General features: G+C 29.1%; 1 protein-coding gene across 1 annotated transcript; it reads left to right on the forward strand.

Moving 5' to 3' along the window:
* Positions 1-10956: 10956 nt before the first annotated feature.
* Positions 10957-15740, forward strand: LOC143580720 (E3 ubiquitin-protein ligase APD2-like). Its single transcript, XM_077063667.1, has 9 exons — positions 10957-11266; positions 11604-11710; positions 11786-11908; positions 11984-12074; positions 12515-12575; positions 12708-12789; positions 13266-13412; positions 14367-14439; positions 15652-15740. The coding sequence occupies exons 1-9, from the start codon at positions 10957-10959 to the stop codon at positions 15738-15740; spliced, it is 1083 nt and encodes a 360-aa protein (XP_076919782.1).
* Positions 15741-17149: the final 1409 nt, after the last annotated feature.

The raw sequence follows: 17149 nt of genomic DNA on the forward strand, positions 1-17149 counted from the left end.
CATGCCATTCAACACCTAAATACAAAAAAGAGACTTTTCACCAGAAGACTTAAAACAATAACTATTAAATTTAAATATGAAGTCTTTCTTTTACTTCTTTTAAGCATATTTGGTTTTAGTTAACTGTCTTTTGAAATTGTATTCTATTTTATACGATTAATGTTTATAGCCTTTGTAGGTCCCAACGTGGGTGGATCTAACAACTATTCTTGAATCAGCCAAACTTAGTGCTAGCGGAAATCACACTAAGTCACCTTTGGTCTCGAATCTTGATTGTTTTCGGGTTAGAGAGTGAAAGTGAGGAAAAGAACAATATAGGAGGTGAGTTAGAGAATTTGACAAAAGGTTCTAATTTCTCATGGCATGCTCTCTATTTATAGAGGAGCATGCATGAGAAAAAGTATTTTATTTCCAAATGCCCAATAGGCGTCATTACAATTTCCTTTGGGCCTAAATACAAACAAAACAAACATCAAAGGCCAAATACATACAAATCAACTACAATCGAATACAAAAGACTTAGAAATACAAAACGAGATCTAACAGCCTTTTTTATGTTATATGATGAAGCTACTTCAATTGCTTGCAGACTTATGCCACATTAACTTTTTCAGGTTTTGTAGTGAAAGGCAATACCAAGTAGTATAACCATTAACTTAACTAAATATACCACCTTTAAATAAAGTAATTAATTCCATACCTTAAGTGATGTTGCTAACACAGGAGCCATTGATACAGGCTATTACAACTTTAGAATGTATGTACCTTTTAAGTTAGTATTACAACCTAAAGTCACGATAAGTAAATAACTAATCAAATACAACAATAAATCAAACTAAGTGCCAAGATTATTGCTTGAGTGTCTAACATACCTATATATACCTTCGCAGATATCTCGCTTCACATTTTTTCACAATCAACCTAATAAAAACGCTATCAAGTAAGGTTGAAATCAGACCTATATAAATCTTCAAATTATATCATACTTACAATTTAAATGCCATATAAAAATATAGACAAACTCATACTCTCTCTTGGTTGGAATGTCTATGAGAGTGCAATCAACAAAGTTGGCTGCAGATAGATGCATACAAAATCAATGAATTTTAACAGCTTATGTGAAGGTGTACAGCTTCCAACCGAATCGAGCAGTCTTTTTCAAGCTTTGATCTTGAAACCCTAGTGCCATCATCCGTCTCCGATCCTCTCATCGATCATTCTAATCTTGAAATCCGAGTAAATTAGTGATTGTGGCACCACAAACTATTGGCGATTGTGAAGATCAATGGTGATTAGGGCTATCAGAATTGATAGAGATGGAGAAAGCCGTGATATTGATGGAGATGGTTAGGAATTAGATTTTTGAGGAGTTATGACCCGTGTAGCTATCCGGGTTAAATCGCACTAAATCAATGAGAATTCATCATTTACAAATGAAGCAATCTGGTGGCTCCATAGAGGGTGGGGAGCGACCAAAACGCGACAATTTGGATTTTAAAGATTTCGTTTATATATATATATATATATATATATATATATATAGTAGGGGAGATTTCAAATGAGAACCCTTTTGAGTTTTAAGAACTCGAAAGAACTTAGTGTAACAATTTTTTTTTTCGAAATTTTTTTTACACATACGTAATATATGTAGGTTACATATACGTAAAAAAATTACATAATTTTTTACACGCCGAGTCGACTTATTACATATGTGTAACAGACGTAAAAATTAGTGTAATCAATTACAACTTTATTCTCTCTCCTACTTTGATTTTTTAGTCAGATTTAATCTCAACCACACAATCCAATCCATTTAACAAAATGTGTGGCTAAAAATTGAGTTCTTAAGTTCTTAAAAATCAACATGGTTCTCAAAATATCTCATTGAAACATTTGTGTTTTTTTTGTTACATTATTAGTGAAACAATCCTAATCCTAAGTATATTCTTCTTCCTGAAAAAATAGTTTTATATTTTATCAAATCTGTTGTCATTTTCTTGAAAACCTTCCCTTAAATTAGTCAAAGCATTTATAGTCTACCGATACCTAGCTATGACGGAAAGATATTGCTCTCAATGGTGGGTTTGAGTGTTTGATTCTCATTGTGGATAAACATATGTAGATTTAGAAGTTGTTTACTAGTATTCAAGTTAGCGATTCATAAAGAAAATAAATATAAATTAAATAATTTGTTAGCTCTAAAACATGGGTCAAGATATTTTACAAAGAGAGAGAAAAATAAAAAAAAAGATGAGAAAAATTTGTAGCTATACAAAAAAACTCTCAAAAAAATAATATAAAAAACCATAACTCAAAATTTAATAAAAAATGAAAATAGTAAATACACAAAAATGTTTTTAACGACTTTCTCGTTCTTAAAAAAAAAGCAATGCTGAGTGAAAATCATTATTGGGTTTTTTATTTTTTATCATTATATTTTGTGTTTATTTTCGTCATTAATTTTGTCTTTTTTTCTTGATATTGTGTTATGTTACTTAACATCATGTTATATTTTGTTCGGCATTATGTTATATTTTGTGATTTATTGTGTCTTTTTTTAGTTAGAATTGTGTTTTTTGTTCATTTTCGTCGTTGTGTCTTTGATCTCTGCATTGTGACTTTTCGTCGGGATTTTTTTAATAGGATTGATGGGAGAAACATTTTAGTTTTTCAAATTTTTCTGTTTTTTATTTATATTTTAAGTTATGATATTTTTACTTCTTATTTTTGAATTTATTTTTAAGAAGTTTTTGTGTAATCACGAATCTTTCTCACGGTTCTTACTTTTGTCCCCTTTTATATTTTAACTTTACCCTTAAAACATTACCTTATAATAATACTCCTACATCTAATATATCTACTCTAGTAAAAGACTACAACTTTTGGCACTTGTCAATCTCATAGTCATCATCACATTTTTTTCAACCATTTTAATATGTGGTCCTTATCTTTTAAATTATTTCAATAAATGAATTCAATATTTTTATTAAATGTAAATCCTAACCGATTTATTTGTTCACATTATTGGTGAAATAAGAAAATAAGGAAATATAAAAATAGAAGTTGCAGGTCTGTTAGAATAAAATTTTAAAGTCACGGTTAATTGCAAATAAATAAATAAAGGTGCATCATTGTCGATAATTTAGATTTGTATGGTAAACTACAAATTGTTTTTAAATTGGGATTCGAGCAATATTGCATAATATTTTTTATAAGACTGGTTTCCAATTTGAATTTAATAATTTTCTCATATGCATTTGAACTCAAGAAAATATATATTTTCTTAATTTTCTCCAAACATTTTGTATAAATTTTGCAAACATGGAAAATCTATATTTATATACTCTAATAAAAGACTACCACTTTTGCCACTTGTCAATCTTATAGCCATTTCTCATATTTTTTTCAACCAATTTAATATATGTTCCTTATTTTTTAAGTCATTTCAATAAATGAATTCAATATATTTATTAAATGTAAATTCTAGCTGATTCATTTTTTAACATTAATGGTGAAATAAGGAAATATAAAAATTGAAGTTGCAGATCTGTTAGAATAAAATTTTAAAGTCACGATTAATTGCAAATAAAGAAATAGATGTGCATCATTGTCAAAGAATTTGGATTTTTATGGTATACTACAAATTGTTTTTAAACTGGGATTCGAGCAACAGTGCATTATTTTTTATATAAGATTGGTTTCAAATTTGGATTTAATAATTTTATCATATGCATTTGAACTTAAGAAAATATGTATTTTCTTAACTTTCTCCAAACATTTTGTATAAATATTGCAAACATGGAGAATATCTATTATATACATCTCGGTATTTAGCATTAAATCATTAAAGTTGAATATTTAACTATAATCCATATGTATAACGATTTATTATATGAACTATTTGTCATTTTGTAAAGGTATATATGAAATTAATCCTTTATTTATATGGCTTTTTTATGTAGTATAAAATGTTTTAGCAATAAGAAGATCAATATTTAGTTTCTATATTTTCTTGCATAACTTAGACCAAAATGATTCATAAAATATATTTTGTGACTTGATTTATACTTTTTTTATAAATTTAAATATAGTTAACTTAGTATGTCTTATAAGACAAATTACTTAATTAAAAGCATTCAAATTTTAAACCAAAAAATCTGCTTCAATACAATTCCAATATTTTCGCTTTCCAAAATCATTTACGATATTGAAACCTAGCATATCGTTTTCATTAGCTATTTACATAATATTAATATTATATTAACTTATTAGTTTTATTTTTATACAAATATAACGAATTGGGTTTACGTTAATGTTACATGTTGGTTAGTACATGATTAAAGTATTTATTATGGTTTATATTTAAAATAATAAAGCTATATATAGAATTTTAAAAAAAAATTACAACCATAATATTTATTATAAAAATATGTTAAAAATTCACTAAGATTCACACTTATTATAATGTAACTTAATAGAAATATTTTATTATTTTTTTATTATTATTTGTAAATTAATCATGCTTCTCAGTATATTTCAAGGTATATTCCATTTTCACATTAATTTAAAAAAAATAGTTAATCCAGTTAAAAATCATTTACCCTACTTTCATAAAATCCGAAATCTTTGTTTCTTTTTTGTTTTCTATAAGTTGTTTATATATATATATATATATATATATATATAGAGGATATATATAAATTGAAAACTCTCTTCAGTTACAAAAACTCTAGAAACCCATTTGATGTTTGAAAAATGGCCACGTTTTTATGCCTCAAAAAACTTCTCATTTATCATGAAGGATATTTAGGTAATTTCTATTTCTTGTGTGTCAAATCTCATGTCACATTCAAACAAATTGTACACTCTGTCTGTCTCTCTCTCTTCAATCTTAAAATATTTGGGGAGCAAGAACCTTTTTTTTTTTTAATTTCAATTGAAAGAGCATAATTTACTAGATTGGTTAATATTGATAATATTACTTGATTAATAAAAAAAGATTTCCTCATAAATTGGAAGGTGAGTAATCTCCAAAAGTTTCATATCAAATGTTTCCGGAAGTTGTTAAATTAATTACTTATTAACTTTAAAACTGTTAAATAATTTTTTAAACAGTAAATACACATGTTAATTGTATATTAAATATGCAAAAATTATATTAGAATTAAAAAAAAACACTAAAACAGTATGTATATTTTAAAATATGTTAAATATTTAATCTTAATATGTTATAATTAAAACTTGTTAAATATATTAGTTACATATGTAAATATATGTTTAATATTAAAACTTAGATATGCAAACTTATTTATAGAATTTTTAAGTATTTAAAAAAATTATTAAAAATATGTAAACTTAATATGAAATCACTTATTAACCAATTTTTACATATTTAAAAATATATTAAATATTTAAAATTAATATGTTATAATTATAACTTGTTAAATATATTTGTTACATATTTAAATATATGTTTAATATTTAAACTTAATATGTAAACTTATTATCAATTTTTACATATTTAAAAATATGTTACATATTTAAACTTAATATGTTACAATTAAAAATTGTTAAATATATTTGTTATGGAATCATATTTACAAATTTGTTACATATTTAAAAATATGTAAACTTAATTACAAAGTTGCTACATATATTTGTTACTTAAAACATGTATTTATCCTTTAGAATATTATAACCTTTTTCATGTTCATCTTCTTCATGTAAAAGAACCAAATACGTAATTTACAAACCATCTAAAAGATACAGAAGAAAATGTTCATGATCCTTAAAACAATAATTCACTAATCTTCTATTCATTCTCATTCCAAGTTTCCAACATACTTATAACAGCAAATAGAAATTCTTTAAATTCTCCTTCATCTTCTGTAATTCAAATAAAACCAACTTCAACAAACTTTCACCCTAATTTATATGTATGTATAATCAAATCAAGAAACAATTTAAAAAATTTTAGAGATAACTACAAAAACAATTTTTAATGTTAAATTAGGATAGAGATCAGACCCAAAATTAGGGGCATAAGAAATTGAAACTCAAACGAAATCTGGCCGGTCAACCTTCTCTCAGTCATTTCAATTTCTACCCAGAACTGGTTATGGCGGTTGACGGCGCGATATTTTAGGCGGCGGACGACGGAGGGATTTCAGTCTGTAGACGGCGATGAGATTTAAGTTGGAGGACGGCGACATGCTTTGGTGAAACGAAAACCTGAGAGATCGATTTCGATGAGGAGGCGATGGCCATTGAGCAAGAACAAGTCTTTGGATGAGGCTATGTAGTAGAGAAAGAATCAAAGAAACATGAGAGAATCCATTTTTTTGGTGAGAGATAAATGAAAGGGTTGTTCCAGATGAGAGATGATATAATATCAACTTTCCTATTTTGCCCTTATTTGTACTTCAAGTAATAAAATAACATTAATTTAGTCATTCTTACCATCCAATATATACTATGGAATCTTGTCCATTGATTAAGAAAATGGATGGCTAGGATGTAGTTTCTAGAGTTTTTTCATCTAAGGTGGGTTTTTAATATATCCTAACCCTATATATATAAACAACTTATAGAGAAATCATATTAGTGTGAGAAGTTGGAGAAGTCCTTTTAACCAATCAAAACTTTTTCTTTTAATTAATCAGAAGGATATTTATGTCAAAACTCTAATTGTTTTTTTGAACTGGTAACTAATAAATGGTTTAGCAAGTTTCAAATTACATATTTTTATTTTTTATATTCTTTTAATTAAACCACTCATCTTCATTTTTATGCAAGAAAGTGTTTTATAGCTCCAATTTGAAGAAAGCTGCACATAATTTGTTTTATATTTTTATTTTTTATAATTTATCTTCTTCTTTTTTTCAAATTCTACTTGATATTATCCAATTCAAATTCAACTTGTTGAGGAAGTTTTAAATTGTATTTTTTTTAATTTCTTTATACTTACTCTTGTAATGGTAAGTTGTTAATTATTCTATGATTCACAATTTCAAGGTTATTATCGTGAGGATAAAGAGGTTCGATCACCTTAAACACTATAGCAAAAAATAACCCTACACAATAGTTCACGTATAGTCTGTGTGGGCTGGCATATATTATGTAGGGTTTAAACAAAAATGGTTGTGTAGGGTTGACACGTATATGTAGGGTTTACACAATAATACTGGTTTTGTGAAGGCATCCAATATTAGTGTAGGAACTGACAACTGAGTGTAGGCGTAATCCATTTGCGTATGATTAATGTAGTATTACAATTTATAACATGACCATGTGTAGTTATCATAGAACTAATATATGGTTTGTGTAGGAAAAAAAACATTTATTTGTGGTTTAAAAATGTGTGTAGGATTAGGCCTACCCATGTTTCTGTAGCTTTTTATTTCTTCATATAACATCTATATGCTATTTTATTTCTAAAGTGCGTTCTATTTTCAGAAGTGAATTATGACCTAAGAAATAATTGTGGAATGCAGTTAGTAGATGCTCGTTTCATATTTCAGTTTAAAGAAAAAAAGTTACCTAACCTTTTGCTCTTAAATACATTAAAATAAAACACTTCAATATTACAAGATTGCCATTTTGTATGTAGGCCATTGATCAAACAAGATCGGCGTTGTAGTTAATTTCTCGCATTTCTCGCTCTAATTTTATTTCTCCACTTCACCATCCCCTATATATATATATGACGGTTCAGTGGAGAAATGAAATTAAAGTGAGAAATTGGAGAAATGAATCCTGACCATTAGATATAGTGATCAAAGGCTTACATTGATTATGACATTTTTGTAATAATATGTATATGTTTTTAATGAGTTTTAATAGAAAAGGGTAGGGCTGTAATTTCATTGTTATAACAAATATAGAAACTCATAAATGTAAGAGAGAATCCCATTGACTCTGAATAAATATACACCGGTTTACAAAAATGTATTTGTTAATACAGATTCCTACACAAGGAACACAGACTCCTACAATGACTCTGAACCAATTGACTACCTATACAAACTCCTATACAATGTGATATGTAGACTTCTACACATGCAAACATGATGGAGTTACCAACATTAGTTGACGTAGAGCCTACATAGTTGCAAATGTGTTCCTACAATGTTATGATTAACCTACACTTTAATGATAAATCCACATAGAGTACATTTGTTATTTTTTCCTACACTGATATTATAAACATACACTAAAATAATAAACCTACATATAATACATTATATTTGTTTATCCCTACGTTGTTATGATAAACATATACTTTAATGATATACCTAAAATAGAATGCATTACTTGTTTTTTTATAATGATATGTTTTGTTTGATATATTTTATTTTGTCAATGCATAGTATGTGTGGTTACGGTGTTTTGCCAAAATATGTTTGTACATACAACCTACACATGCTTTTATGCAACAAAAACATAAAAATTTCGAATTGTAAAGCATGAACTTATAGGCAACAATGTTAAATAATATATCTTTATATATTTAATGTGATTAAAAATTAAAACCAAAATAAAACATAGAAAATAAAAAAAATAAAAAAATAAACAATAAACAATAATGGGTATAGCATATAGGTATACAAATAACAAAACTAACAATTTATACAATAAGAAAAATAAAAAATATAAATAACAAATAAAAATTGATATATAAATAAATAAATAGAATAACGTGTAGGATGTGTAGTTGTAAATTTAAGTATATATTATGTTATGTGTAAATTGTGTAGGGTTTATTTAAAAACTATGTATTGGTTTTCTACATATAGGTACTTGATTTTTTTTTAAAAAATTGTGTAAGTTTTTTCTAAAAATTATGTAGGTATTAACAGAGCATTGTGTATTGTTTTTTTAATATTTTTGCAAATTGTGTAGGCTGTGTAGGTATTAATGTAAGTGTACATAATGATATGTGTAAGTACGTTGTGTAGGATTATTCTATAAGTTGTGTAGGGTTTTATCTGAAAATTGTGTATTTGTTATGTGTAGGCTAGTGATGAAGAGACTTATGTTTTCTAAGTTCGGGATCACCGACATCACCCGTTAATTGAGAACTTGATTCGTGACTTTCAGAATGTTTTGAAGAATTGGTTAACTTGGTTATACAAGTTACTTTTATGGTGTTTAGTATTACTTTGAACTAATAAATTAACTATAGTTAAATTTCAATGTATTTGTTTCATTTAATGTAACGTACGTTGGTTGTTTATATTGTCAACTTTTACTTTTAATAATGATAAAAACACAATATTAAAGAAAATTAGATAATCATATAAAATTCTATGAGGTGAAAAAAAATTGCACTAGTAATGTGTCTTTATTCATGATAATCTATTTAACAAAGTGTGTTTGTGAGAACTGGAAAGGAAATGATCTACCTGCCCAAAGTCAACGCGTTTAGTTGATATGTAGGATGGTGTGGTGGATTTTATGTGAAATATGACTTATATCAAAATAATAAGAAATGTAATACGAATAAAAAAATGAATCAGTATGCATTGTTAATTTAATAAACAAATAAGTAAAATAGTAAAAAGTTAATTAATTGTAAAACTTTCATAATTTAAAACTTACCATATATAAAAATTTTAATTTTTACCATTATACCCTTGCAATTAATTAAAAGAAAAAAACAAAAGAAAATTTTTGATTGGTTCAAAGGATTTCTCCAACTTCTCACACTAATATGATTTCTTAATTGAACTCAACCCTATATATATATACATATATATATATATATATATATATATATATATATATATATATATATATATATATATATATATATATATATATATATCGATTAATTAAATATTTTAACAATTTACCATAATATGAACTAATAACACTGGATTAGTATTCAAATTTAAGCATTTATAATCTAATACTTTCAACTACTGTAAATAAGAATAACCATTTTCACTTTATGCAACTTTAAATTTTTTAATATTCTATTAACTCACTGTCATTTGATAATGGCTTTAAGGTTAGTATATTTTTGTCATTTTCCTAGCAATTACATTTCATATGAAATAAAACAAATCATTTTGTTATAGTTTTTCGGTTTTATATTCTGCTTGATTATACATTTGTTAATTGTAACATATAAAATCAATTAAAAATTTATCATACACAGAATATTAATGCCAACAAATTTATCATAAACTCTAAAGATTCTAAGGATGATTATATCAACAACGTTCATGTAATCTGGTTTTTGAGATAATCATGTTTTTTTTATAAACATGAGCAGATGATCTCAAATGACATTATATTAATTGATTAAAAGGTATGACATTTTATGTGCATGAATATTTTCTTTTTGTTAGTTTCATGGATACATTATCATTTATTTAGGGTTGGTATGTATTTGAAAAACCTTATTTGTCACACAAAGAGTTATAAGTAGACTTATATGTTACCTTATCAAGAGTTACAAGCAGACATGAACTAAAGATTTTGATTTTTGATAAACAATGTGTACCGATTAATACAATCACAAATGTAGTGTATAAGAAAGGGTTTACTTATGTGTAACATATTTATGTAATTTTAATTATGTAATTTCTGTAATTTTAATGTAAATATAATTGTATTAATAATATATGATCATTTTATTGAATGTATTTCACTTAATGATTAACGTTTAAAATTTTTATAATTACCCGTATAATACATGGCCGAGTCTCAAACTAGTTATCTAAATATATTGATATGAAATCTGTTATTACAATTAAATATCTCAACATTCACATTCAAATACTAGTTAGTCAACACTCAGCACCACTCTCTAAGTGCCACCTTTCTAGTGCATGATATTACAGTAATCCAATTCTACTCATATTGGGTTTTCTGTATTTATAGCACCCATCAACTCTTCTTCATCCTCACTTCTTACAGATTTGATTTCTCTTCTCCTTTGAGTTTATAATGGATGATTATGATGTTCTTTGGAGAATGGTCAGGGAATTTCAAAGATCTTACGGGGATGAATCTTCGGTCTCTGAAACTGAAGCTGATAATGATAATATACACAATGCCACAGAAGGTATTGTTTATGGTTTTCCGTCATCTTTCTATCCCAGTGCCGGAAATGGCCAAGCGGATGGTTATCCAGCATCTTTGTATCCACATGCTGGAAATCGTGCTTTTCCGATGGTGTCACGACGGAACCCTAGTTTCCTGCCGGGAAGAGGCTTGATTACCTGCATAGCATATGCTGCCATGCTATGCTCAATCGGTAAAAACCTAATACATTAAATTTTCTTTTTTACTTTTTTTTAAAATAGATTAGGTTTTTTTTTCTTCTGAATTAGTTCCCTCAATTATATGTGTTTAGGGTTTCAAACTTTTAGTTCTATTGCATTTTGAAAAATAAACAATGAACAAGTTTATAAAACTCTGATTTGGCTTTCTGGTGCATTATTTGAGGACCACTATAGTATTTAAGAATGATTATTTACATTTTCGATAAACACATAGAACCTTGATTATAAATGTTTGAATGTGTTGTTAATTTAATTTGTGTGTATCTTCATGTAAAATGCTCATGCTAAATATATCTGGCATTACAACAGTATGTTTTAGCATGGCCTTTAGAGTTTACAAGAATGGAAGCATTACAATTGGGATGGGTTCTTCAGTCTTGCTTCAACCAAACCGGTTCTTGGTGGAGAATATCAATGTAAGATTTCGGTGTCGGTCACTTATTTTGTGATCGTATTTTGATATTCATCATTGTTACTTAATGTTCTAATAGGTGGAGCAACATGTCAAAAACAATGTTGGACCAACACTCTATGGGTTTAACAAGAAACCGCATCTTGATATAAGTGGTTGGTTAGATGTACACTGTGCATATCTTCAAGCCAATTCACACAAGGCAAGCTGTTATAATTTCAGTTATTTTGTCAAGTTATAGAAAATTAAGTAAAACAGTTCACTCCCTCTTTTGCAGACTTGGATGTATTTCTTGAATGAGGGGTCACAGATTAATGTAACTTACAGTGCAGTCAGTTCTTCAAAATTGCTTATAACGATCCGTCGAGGTAACTTAAGTCGTTTTCTTTCTTATTTCGGAGAATCTATATTTGCAATTCCGTTAGGAGTTTTAATTACGTAAAAAATTCACACGAAGTCTTTGAACCACGTATTTGACAATATATTGTATAGCTATATATTGCATAACAAACAGTTTTGTATTGCAATATGTGTCATGAAGTATACTCAGATAATTAATGGTAATATTGAAGAGTTTTAGTACCTTAGATAACTAATGGCTGCTTCAATGCACTTGAATGATTCTTGATTTTATTATGGTGTAACAAACAAAAACAACAAGATCCCACTCATAGCATAACAAGATAGTACGTGCAGGGTCTAGGCATAGTCAGATAAGGGCAAACATTTCCTCTATTCAACCAAGACCCCTAGCTAAAAAACTCCTTTTCTATAACTTTATTTTACTGAGAAATATGTAATTTTGCAGCGAGTGATGGATATGGCCATGATAATGGTGATGGTTATTGTTATGCTTCTGACCAATGCCTGTATGATCAGTCAGGTCCTAATACCACCCTCTCCTGGAACATCATTCAAGGTAAAAATGAGATGTTGACCATCAAAATCCTTGATTTTTGTTGAGTTATTCTTATTCTTATATTAATTCCATGTTCAAATAGGAAATGCATAATTCAGCAGAATATTTTACTGTCTGGTAACTACTACATCACGGTGGAGAATCTAAAACCGGAGTTGGAAAAGGTATGCTGGAAACCCGTATTTATTGTGTTAGTATATCCCGGTTCCGCTCGTTTTAGTACTGAGGAGTGTCATAATCATCCCATTTACTAATGAACAAGTTCGATTTGATATTCTTACAACCTACCTATTATTATTGTACTTTATATTTAGCGCAATAAGTATTTACAAAATACGGACACAAAATGTTTGTGTTTTCAACATATTACCTAGCATAACCGACCCACCTGATTTGTAACCTCTACTATTGTAACCTGTTACGCCCTGCAATTATTCCTATTTTACCCTTATTTTCTTCATTTTGGTTTGCACAACATGAAACAACCACAAGTCCCTAACTTACCAGTTTTATTTTATATTTGGCACTGGCTAATTGTAATTAGTCTATTGAAATTAGTTATAAAATGATTCTTTATCACATAAATATAGATCAGTTTTGATTTGGTCATTTTCAAATTCCATTTTTTGCATATGAACAGGTGGAACTGAAAATCAATGGCAGGTCCTTAGTTTATAATACAGATGAGGCACACTACACATGTAAGTTGGCACAAGGTCGCTGTGTTTTTGATGTCCTACTTCTTGAAGAAAACCATGTTCTTTTGAGCGCTCCTCAGTTCAATCAGGTAAGAACATCATATGTATATTGTGATATGTATTAGCCTTTTCTTATTTGAAAGCCATTGTCCTTAAGCACATATCTATATTTTCCTTAGTTTTATTCTCAAGAATAGAATCCTAGGTGCATTCACATTTTACCATCATACCTCAATTTTTTTTCGCGGCTAGCATTCAGTGACCCGTTCCATTAACATGCCATTTTTGGTAATATTTCTAATAAAGGTAGAGATTGAGAGAAAAAAAATTGCATTTTTTTTTATGCTAAAATCAGTTTGTTTTTCCAAAAATTAAGTTTGAGAGATCTCGTCTTTCCTAAGCATACTTGTTTGATTAAGTGAGTTTATATATCTTAATCTAAACTAGGTTCTCCAAAGGTTAGTTGTTTGTCTCTGTTAGTAAGGTTGAGATTATAATCTTAAAATGTATTTTGTTCATTAGTGAGGTTATCGACCGATGCTTTTGTTGCTAGATAGGTCGTATCTCGGTAATTTTACTTTGACAGGGTGGCTAGTTGTTCTTTATAGCATTCACGTCGATAGAAGTAGCATATGTTAAATTGCTAGTGTTAGATATGATGATTGAATTTTAAGAAACATTTTTTTTTATACAGGGAAATATTGTAATACCTCGTGTTCAGTAATGTTTAAGAATGAGAATTGTAGATGTTTTGGTGATTATATAGATGCTGAGGAAGAAAACGTGTATAGATAGGGAAAATGTCAAGAGATTTGAAATCCATTAATGTGGTAAAAATTTAGCAAACTCAAATGTGAGGGTTCATGGAAAAAAATGGGCTTCTGTCCATTCCAAATATGATTACAAAAACTAGCATGTGACAACAAGATTAATTTGCCAGTGTGGTTTAGTACCCAATTATAAATGTTGTTTATTGTTTGCTTACAAATATGTAACTACATGATTGTTTATTATGTATAAGACTACTATTTTTTCTTGGATAGGAAACATGGAATGGTGAATGGCGTGTGAAGTTGGCGTATGGACCACGATGGATTACATTCTATGTTGGCATTGGTAACTTCTTTTCTCCGACAACAATCAACCTGATCAGTTATAGGGCTTATAAATTAATTAACTGTTTTAATTTTTCATTTTCTTTTTTTGGTTGTTAGTGGTGATGAATGGCCTGATGTATATCAGCGTACAATTGTGGAGGTAACATTGATTTATGTAAGGTTAGATGATCAGGAGTGCATGTTATTTAATAAGATGAAGGGTTAGAGATTTTTGTTTATTTATGTCACTCACTAAATTATACAGACATTAGTTACGGGTCTCATGCATATGTAATATATAAAGACGGATGTTCAGTATTATGTAATATACAAGCTTACTTGTCATAACTAAGAACTGTAAGCGCACGAATTTGGTGTCCGCAGCTGTTCAAATAGGATAGGGGTTGTTTAGTCTTTATATTAATGTATAAAGGCTCATTCGCTAAGCATGTTTAGCGAATGAAGCCTGATTCGTTAAAGACTAGGCTATTCGTTAAGGTAAGAGCCTATTCGTTACTACAGTGTAACGAATGGTGGCTTATTCGTTAAGGTATACCCATTCGCTAAGGGTGCTTAGCGAATGGGCTATGGAAAGACCTTATTCGTTAACCTTGTTAACGAATGAGAGGTCTCATTCGTTGCTACTGTTCTAACGAATGGGATATGCCTATAAATAGGACTTCCATAGTTGTTTTGCATAGAATTTTGTGCCATATTTATGTTTATGTACCGTTACCATGCCGGATTCTCTCTAGACCTCCATTAACATATCTTCATGTAACGTATTGATCATCAATAAAGTATTTGTTTAACGTATCAACACGAATCACGTATCGATTGCGACTAGATCTTGGCTCGTAAACGTTTGTATAACGCTTTCACAACTGGTATCAGAGTTAGAGGTTGCTCGTGATACGTATGAACTCGTGTTCATCGTGTTCGTCATCTTAAAGTATTGTTTCATCAATTTTTGATTGATTCAGCGAATGATTCTTAAAATTGATGGTTAATTTGTGTTCCTGGATGAAATCCGAGTGTTCGGAGATAATCTGGAGGTTAATTATGATGAAATGTGGAATCTGCCATGGTTGAAGCTTTGACGGCCATGGTCACTGTTCATATGAATTTGGTGTTGATTCATGGAGTTTATGCTGAAATTGATACTGAATTCATGATCTGGATGAAAATCCGAACCTTCTGGATAATTTTGGGATGTTAATTTGATGTTTAGATGAAGATTTGCGTTTTCCGGCCATGGAAATCGTTTTTCCGATGAATGTAACTGTATTTTCCGGCGAGGGTGCTACAGTAACTGCCTAACGACTCATTCGTTAGTTTAAACTCATTCGTTATAGTGTTAAGCGAATGTGAAGATCATAACGAATGAAACATCATTCGTCAACTGTTTAAACGAATGTGAGTGTGATTAACGTATGGAAGACATTAGTTAAAAGGTTAACGAATGTGGTTTAACGTATAAGCCATTCGTTATGGGGTTTAACGAATGAGACATATTCGTTCATGAGTAACGAATGTGGATGGTTGCTGGATGACGAATGTGAACAGGATGTAACGTATGAGGAGATTCTTTAAAAAAAAAGGAGTATTTTCGAAAAATTTTCTTAAACGAAATTTTTCGGGGATATTCCGAATATGCTAGATACTCTTCTAGCAAATTTTGGTGATATATTTTCCGGCCGACTTTTCACGCATATCGAGGGGCCAAGGGGGAGTAACCGATTAATTTAACGAGACGTTTATTGAAGATTTTCGAAGAATTGTTCAAGACCTTGCCTAATTTGTCAAGAAATTGGGGAGATAAAAATTTCAAAGAGGTTAATTCGGGTGGTAATTTGCAAAGCTATGTTTGACCGAGTTTAAGACTGTGTTTGTTCTTCGATTGTTGATTGATTTGTTCGAGATTGAAACCTGACTATGTGGGATACGAGTGTCTGTCCAGTTACTTCTTTCTGAGGGACTTTGATCCTGACTATGTTGGCTACGAGTATTCGGCGGATTGCTTCTGTTAAAGGGGACATTCTTGAATGGGTTGATGTGGTTGAAGAATATACGGGTCTTGTTATTGGATTGAAGAATTTGATCGTTCGTGATTGATTAACGAAGATTGGAACTCTAAATTACATGCCAAAAGCATTAGTGCATCCAAGCGTATTGGTTGCCGAAGAGCTTCAATGAGATATGTTTTGGGATAGACGTTATCGAGAGAGTGAAGAACTAAGTTGTAACGATTCCGGCAAATTCAGGTATACCCTAGCCGGAATATACTATTTACGTGTTATTTAATACCGAATATATGAATTATAATGTGTTTATACGAGTATATAAGATTCACAGTACGAATTATACTCGAATGTACAGCTAGTCGTATTGAAATTACGATTAATCGATGAACGGTTATTGAAACCCGAACGAATCGGGATTTCATTATAGACGAAATATATGATGTTTAGTAAGGTTTACGAAGTATTAAAGCTTCGGGATAAGTGAATTATAGCACAGAAAAAGGATTTCGATTTAATGGTACGTCAGTACGTTAAACGAAACCTTTAATATCAAACCAAGCAAGAGACGATCGATCAAGCCGAAAAAGATGCACAATTACCGACAATATGATATGTTAAGTCAATAAATGTCATGGTTTAAGTTTTTAAAGTTTTTAAATCGGTTTTATATAAATTTTATTTTTAAGCCGAAAAACGACCGTTTTG

Source organism: Bidens hawaiensis, unplaced genomic scaffold, assembly GCF_021521415.1.
Source record: "Bidens hawaiensis isolate Kalapana, Puna unplaced genomic scaffold, B.hawaiensis_p1.1 tig00030563_1, whole genome shotgun sequence".
Lineage (NCBI taxonomy): Eukaryota > Viridiplantae > Streptophyta > Magnoliopsida > Asterales > Asteraceae > Bidens > Bidens hawaiensis.

What these genes read in the sequence shown, in the direction of transcription:
- LOC143580720 (XM_077063667.1), top strand. Translation starts at nt 10,957, where the DNA reads ATGGATGATTATGATGTTCTTTGGAGAATGGTCAGGGAATTTCAAAGA. An exon ending in TGCCATGCTATGCTCAATCG is followed by an intron (nt 11,267 to 11,603) that starts GTAAAAACCTAA and finishes GCATTACAACAG; the next exon opens with TATGTTTTAGCATGGCCTTT. An exon ending in TATGCTTCTGACCAATGCCT is followed by an intron (nt 12,576 to 12,707) that starts GTATGATCAGTC and finishes ATGTTCAAATAG; the next exon opens with GAAATGCATAATTCAGCAGA.